Below are 7553 nucleotides of genomic sequence, written 5' to 3'. Positions count from 1 at the left end.
CCACGGCATCAGGAAATGTGCATGGCAAAGAAATTTATCCAGTTTACTAAACGAGATTTTTTTTCGGTGATGCAGTTTTCCTTATAATTTTTTATATTGGCATATTATGTACATGTCTATAAACAAGAGCACCTCGGAAATGAGTCCTTGTGTGGCACTGAGAATTAGAGCAATTGTTGGAGTTTAATGAAAAATGCATCTTCCAATATATATTATCAAATATTAAACAATTTAACGAATAATCTCAGTGGATAATTCACCCCATTCTTTAACTCGGCTCTGAAATTGCTCTGGGTCCCTGCATAAATAAAAGGGTTGATGCAAGAACTCAAAAACTGAAGCATATATCCACTTTCCTCCAAGATAAATGAAGATTCACTAATATCAGGAACTGAGAAATAAGGAACTTTTGCAATTCGGACATAAAGGATCGTTACAAAAAATAACGAATATAAGAGAATGAAACTGCCTGAGATGGCAAAGAGTAAAACAATTGACTTTCTTCGCTTCTCCATCTCTGGATCACTCTGATTCTCTCCATTACTCTGGGCCCGGAGTCTCCTGCGGGCCCTATTAGCTGCTAGAATGTGTCTGACGGTCAGAACATTGAAGAATAAAATCAGAATGAATGGGATACAGGGCATTGAAATTGTTCGAAACAAATCGTACGCATCCCATGCAGCAGATGTGTAAAATAATTGTTTTATAACGCAGAACCAGGGAATGTTACCAATTATGTACAACGGTTCAAAAATAAAATACAGAAATGAAGTTTTCAGAGAGCTCAATGTGCAGACAGTTCCAATGACCCATGCCGCTGTCTTCTCCGTGCAGTACTTTATTTTTAGCTTCTGGCAGCAAATGGCCACAAATCGATCAAAGGTGAAAGCAACCGTTAACCAGGCAGAACTGTCAATTGTTGCGTAGATTATCGCATTGTGCAGACTGCATATTGGTGTGATTGACAGGAAACTGCCTGGGAAATAAATACCAGCAATCCGGCTTAATATCACGTTGGTGATAATGACCAAGAGATCCGTCACCGCCATGGACACCACGTAGTAAGCTATACATCTGGAGAGGCCACAGCTTCTTCGATATAGGATCCCAATCACTGCCAAATTAGCTGTAGCGGAAACAAAGAGAGAAAAAGACACAATGTGTGAGACAACACGAGAGAAAACATGTTGCTTTTCCGTCTTCGAACAAAATTATGCTTTTGCAAGATTATACATGAAATCTAAACGTTTGCGCGTGATCCTGCGTTGCAAACAATCCCGTATTTCCGCTTCCACTAAAATAATCACAAAACTTGAAAGAAAGCTGAATCAGCAAAATCGGACTGTACAACAATACAATGAAATATAATGGAGAAAAATAATAGATCGAAATCCCATCAAAGCAGCTATAGGCGTAGTCAGCAAATTATTATAAAACAGACTGAATAGGAAATAAAAAGAGATCATTGTAAAATTCAACGGGAAAGATTCTTCTCTCGCGCTCAGTTTCAAAAGTTGTGCCATCTGATCAATTATGGTTAAATTGTTGGAAACACCTGCAGTAAATATCTCCAAAACCATCTTCAATCAAAGAGGGGATAGGAAATTGGTGTTTCTCTAAAGTTTGAGAGGATGCAGTAGAACGTTTGACTGCTATCTGGTAATTACCTACGAAGTCACAAATGGATAGGGTGCTACACTCATTGTGGGGGTCAGTGAGCAAATCTGACCTGCAGCGGATATTTGACCTCAGCAGAATTTGCATTTGATGCAAAATATGCCGCCAATTATGGGGCCTCATTAAACATAGAGAAAACAGTGAAGAAAGGAACGGAGAGAAGTGCCCGCTTGTTCAGTAACTGTTCGAGACTAGGAAAAAAACACTGTCCTCTGTTAATTAGGGACATCATTCACCAATTTGAAATTCATTTTTTCATCATTTGAAATTCCCGCACCTCTGTCCAAAACTGAAATAAAGCCATATAAAGTCTGTTCAATAACATGTTCTACTACATTAGTCAGCAAATATTCAATTAATCCATCTATTCAAACATTGGACCATTTATACGAATCAATCCATCACTGGCAATGTCAGCAACACAAAATATCTAGAATTACTCCGTGTTAACTGAGAATCATAGAATTTACAGTACAGAAGGATGCCATCGAGTCTACGCCGGCCCCTGAAAGAGAACCCAACCTTAACGCACACCTCCACAGTAACCCACCGAACGTTTGGACACTACGGCGCAATTTAGCGTGACCTAACCCGCACATCTTTTGACTGGGGGAGGCGCACCCGGAGAAAACCCACGCAGACACGGGGAGAACGTGCAGACTCAAGCCGTGAATCGAACGCGGGTCCTTGGCGCTGGGAAGCCACAGTGCTAACCACTGTGCTACCGTGCCACCCACACTGAGTAGCAATGTGATAATTCACGCACTACAATCGGAGCGATAACACCATTTGCACTGGAACAAAATGTGATACTTCAATAACAGCTCGAATAACACCACTGACTTGCATTTGTGCTGTGGTATTTGAGTGAAAATTCAGATAGGCACTGTGACAGTGCAGCAATGAACTACATTTACAACATAATAACTTTGTTAATCCTCCTATAATAGCATTGTCAAGAACACAATATAACTGCACTTCCAACTTGAGATAGCAGCAGTAAATCGGACGGGTGGATGTAGTGGTGCCGGCGGGGGGCGCTGGAGCTGCAGAAGCGAAAACATGGTACAGGTCATAGATAAAAGCACGCAGTTGAAGGGGTTACATTATAATTTGACAACTCTCTTATATTAAAGGGGTGAGAAGACCCTGCTAAGGGGCGACACGGTGGCAGAGGTTAGCAGTGCTGCCTCACAGTTCTCCGGACCCGCTTTCAATTCCATCCTCGGGTGACTGCGTGGAATTTGCACTTTCTCCCCGTGACTGCGTGGGATTCCTCCGGGTGGTCCATTTTCCTTCCACAGTCCGAAGATGCGCAGGTCAGTTGGATTGGCCATGCGAAATTGACCCTTAGTGTCCGAAAAGGTTATGTGGGGTCCTGGGTTACGGGCTAGGGCGGAGGCGTGAGCTTAATTCGGGTGCTCTTTCCAGGGGCCTGTACAGACTGGATGGGCCGAATGGCCACCTTCTGCACTGTAATTTCTATTATTCACCGTTAGTTCCAAGAAACTGAGTCATTAGGTGCAATGTATTATACCGTTAATATGAAATCAACACATCAAAATTGATAAAATGATCCGATCAAAGAGGAGAAATTGTCAGTTAAATGTATGACAGTAAATCGCAGAAATGAAAACCGAATCGTGGGGAGATGCTGCTGATACAATTAGAAAATCGTACAGCCGAATAAGTAATTTATGTGACAACAAAATAAAAACTACAATACTTCACCTGGAACCCCGATAACTGCAAGGACAGGATAGTAAATGGCAAACACCAGACCTTTTGGTGGGACATGCATTTCTACCGGGAGCTCTGGGTGCGTTCTGCATGACACAAGATAATGCAACATTTATAGGTGATGTGCGGCTCCAGGGAATTGCTTAGATTGTTTTTTAAATACATTATTAGCATTTATTGTGACAAACGACTCAGTGCAGCTGCTGCCCATTGATGCTTATCTTTTTATGGAATGCAATGTGTTTTTTTTAAAGTGAAATCACACAACCCCCTAACCAGAAATACCCAGAAATTCGACGAGTATCCTCGTCTTAAACAATAAATGCCTGGATATTGGTGCCAGGATAAAGAACTGCTGTTCACTTCTGCCTGCGCTAAGAGTTGCACATATTCGGAGCAAAACACACAAAAAGTTCAAAATCCAGATCAATTCAAAAGGTGTAACTTAGTTCCAAATCTCTCACAAAGAAGAGCCCCAATTTCACCCATCCGTTTGTGTATTCACAAAGTATGCTTCCGTATGTTTCACCCGATATCTATGTCCATGTATTTACATTGTGTATTTATCGTATGCCCTTTGTTTCTCATTTATGGAATTATCTGCCTAGATAGTGTGTACAACTATTCTTTTCACTGTACCTCGGTACACGTGACAATAAATCTAAATCTAATCTAAATCTATTCAATATCGACAGGCCCAGAGCAGTGTGGCTAGATTATGGATGCACAGTTTCACTTCTTCATGAATATATTCCGTGTGGACTTTCCCAGGTTATTGCCTTTACATTCATGAGGTAAAGTTCCAGTTGCCCAGAAATTTGTGGACATCATCACACTTAATTTCAGAGCGAAAATCTCCAGTTTTACACAGATAGGTTTGGTATTGACATGTCCTGCTCATCATCTACAATTGAATGCCAGCAGTTTGGTGACGATCCGCGTGTACATACAAAAACTGGCATGCATCCGTTCAATATCACCAGATCCATCCGTCCTGGATATGTCCTGTCTCACCAGCAGGACAGACCCAGCAGAAGTGGCGGAACAGTGATATACAGTCGGGAGAAATTAGCCCTGGGAGTCCTCAATATCTATTCTAGGCCACATGAAATCTCATGGCCTCAGCTTAAACATGGGCAAGGAAACCTCCTGCTAATTACCAAGTATCGGCAACCATCCGCTGAAGCCTCAGTACTCCTCCATGATGAACACCACTTGGAAGAAACAATGGGCAGAATATGCTCTGGGTGAGGAACTTCGATGTCTATCACCAAGTTTGGCTCAGTAGTATTACCACAGACCGAGCTGGCCGGGTCCTCAAGGACATTGTGGGCAGCACGCTAGCACAGTTGCTTCACAGCTCCAGGGTCCTGGTTCGATTCCTGGCTTCTGTGTGGAGTCTGCACGCTCTCACCGTGTGTGTGTGGGTTTCCTCCGGGTGCTCCGGTTTCCTCCTACAGTCCAAAGGTGTGCAGGTTAGGTGGATTGGCCACGATAAATTGCCTCTTACTGTCCAAAAACGTTAGGTGGGGCTACTGGGTTAAGGGGATGGAGTTGTGGCGGGGGCTTAAATGTGGTGCCCTTTCAAAAGGCCTGTGCGGACTCGATGGGCTCAAGTAGGGTTCTGATTCAATGATTCTATGATTATATCCCATTTAGCACGGTGCTCGTGCCACGCAACCCGATAGAGGCCATCCTCAATGTGAAGACAGGACTTTGTCTCCACAAGGACCGTGCAATGGTCACTTCTAACGAAACTGCCATGGGCCGATCCACCTGCAGCAGGCAGATTGGTGAGGATGTGGTCGAGTATGTTTTTCCCTCTTGTTGCTTCCCTCACCACCTGCTGCAGTCCCAGTCTAGCAGGTATAGAATTTACAGTACAGAAGGAGGCTGTTCTACCCATCGAGTCTGCACCTAACCTTGGAAAGAGCACCTCACTTAAGCCTGCACCTCCACCCGATCCCCTTAACCCAGTAACCCCAGCCAACTTTTGGACACTAAGGGGCAATTTAGCGTGGCCAATCCACCAAACCTGCAGTTCTTTGGACAGTGGCAGGAAAACAGAGGAACCGGAGTAAACCTGTGCATAAACGGGGAGAAAGTTCAAACTCCAGACAGACAGTAACCCGAGGCTGGAATTGAACCTGGAACCCTGGAGTTGTGAGGCAGTAATGCTAACCACTCTGCCACTGTGCCGCCCAAGGCTTCGAACTGAAGACTCAAGACTGGGCATTCATGGGGCTCTGTGGGCCACCAGCAGCAGAATTGTACTCAACCACAAACTGCAACCACAAACATGGCGCGGCATATCCCCACTCTACCATTAACACCAAGCCAGGGAATCAGCCCTGATTCAATGAAGAATGATGGAGGGCATGACAGGAGCTGCACTAGGCATACCAAAAAATGAGGTGTCGACCTGGTGAAGCTACAACACAGGACTACTTGTGTGCCAAACATCATAAGCAGCAAGTAAGAGACAGAGCTAAGCGATTCCACAATGAACACATCAGATCTAAGCTCTGTAATCTTGTTACATCCAGCCGTGAAAGATGGTGGACAATTAAACACCTACTGGAGGAGGAGGCTCCACAAATACCCTCATCCTCAATAATAGAGGAGCCCATATGTGCAAAATACAAAGTCTGAGGTATTCGCAACAATTTTCAGCCAGGAGTGCTGAGGTGATGATCGATCTCAGTCTCTTCCGGAGGTACGAAGGGGCGGCACGGTAGCACAGTGGTTAGAACTATGGCTTCACAGCTCCAGGGTCTCAGGTTCGATTCCTGACATGGCATTCCCTATCTGTGCAGAGGCTGCATGTTCTCTCCGTGTCTGCGTGGGTTTCTCCGGGTGCTCCGGTTTCCTCCCACAGTCCGAAAATGTGCAGGTTAGGTGGATTGGCCATGCTAAAGTGCCCTTAGTGTCCATACATGTTCGGTGGATTACGGGGATAGGTAGGGTGGAAGACTGAACTCAAGTAGGATTCTCTTTCGAAGGGTCGGTGCCGACTCGATGGGCCAAATGGCCTCCTTCTGCACTGCAAATTCTATGTCTATATCTATGTCCATGTCCCCAGCATGAGAGGTGTCAGTCTTCAGCCAATACGATTCGCTGCAGGAGAAATGGCTGACGGCACTGGATACTGCAAAGGCTATGGGCCCTGACAATATTCCGGCAATAGTACTGAAGACTTGTGCTCCAGAACGTGCTGCATCGCTAGCCAAGCTGTTCAAGCACAGCCAAAACACTGGCATCTACCCAGCAATGTGGAAAGTTGCCCAGGTGTGTCCTGTGAACAAGAAACAGGACAAACCCTATCCACCCAATTACCACCCTATCAGTCTACACTCCAGGATGGAAGGAGTCATCAAAAGCGCTATCAAGCGGTACTTACCCAGCAATTACTTACTCACGGACGCTCAGTTTGGGTTCCCCCAGGGTCACTCAGCTCCTGACCTCATTACAGCCTTGGTTCAAACATGGTCAAAAGTGCTGAATGCGAGAGGTAAGGTGAGAAATATATTTCCTGACTTGGAAATATATTGCCAGTCCTTCCCTGTCGCTGAGGCAACATCCTGAAACTCCCTCCCTAACAGCATAGTGGGTGTACCTGTACTTCAAGGACTGCAGCGGTTCAAGAAGGAAACTCACCACCACCTTCTGAAGGGCAACTAGGGATGGTCAATAACTGCTTCAGCAAGGTTCAGTGTCGTGAAGACATATCAAAACGATTATGTTCACTGCGACAACTCCAATAACTTTCCTCCAACAAGCACATCTATACTTTCAGTTGACGAGATCCAATTCAGAATGATTGCAGCGGAAGATGCAGCTCAACACATTTATTGTCATAATGGGCTGGGCAACTTCACTGAATTATTGTTTGACCTGAAATACACCATCAAAAGCTGAAAATTAAGAGCGGATCTCTTAGTATCTGGTACTCAGGTGCGAGGTGCCCGGCGACGAGCTCCCAGAATGTTTGGTTTTTACTCAGGTTTACGCATTCACTGTTTCTTGTTTTGGTATTTGGTCCGGAAGTTATAGTTTAGTAAATCTCCAGTCACTGTCCATATGACTATCTGAACCCAGTATTACTATGTCCGCACCAAATGTTTTCTTTGTATTCC

At 44.6% G+C, this 7553-nt stretch overlaps 1 protein-coding gene across 1 annotated transcript; it reads right to left on the bottom strand.

Annotated features, from left to right (window-relative positions):
* Positions 1–215: 215 nt before the first annotated feature.
* LOC140422776 (G-protein coupled receptor 15-like) lies at positions 216–3478 on the bottom strand. Its single transcript, XM_072507703.1, has 2 exons — positions 3409–3478; positions 216–1126 (listed from the first exon to the last, which is right to left on the bottom strand). Exons 1-2 carry the CDS (start codon positions 3476–3478, stop codon positions 216–218), a joined length of 981 nt encoding a protein of 326 aa, XP_072363804.1.
* Between the last annotated feature and the right edge of the window lie 4075 nt (positions 3479–7553).

Source organism: Scyliorhinus torazame, chromosome 5 (genome assembly GCF_047496885.1).
Source record: "Scyliorhinus torazame isolate Kashiwa2021f chromosome 5, sScyTor2.1, whole genome shotgun sequence".
Classification (NCBI taxonomy): domain Eukaryota; kingdom Metazoa; phylum Chordata; class Chondrichthyes; order Carcharhiniformes; family Scyliorhinidae; genus Scyliorhinus; species Scyliorhinus torazame.
The sequence above is the reverse complement of the archived record's forward strand: the minus strand, read 5'-3'. Positions and strand labels throughout refer to the sequence as shown.

Bases quoted from the DNA above. Each gene is read 5' to 3' on its own strand.
- LOC140422776 (XM_072507703.1), bottom strand. From the start codon at position 3,478: ATGCATGTCCCACCAAAAGGTCTGGTGTTTGCCATTTACTATCCTGTC. The intron at 1,127-3,408 runs GTGAAGTATTGT...TTTCCGCTACAG, and splicing joins TGCAGTTATCGGGGTTCCAG to CTAATTTGGCAGTGATTGGG.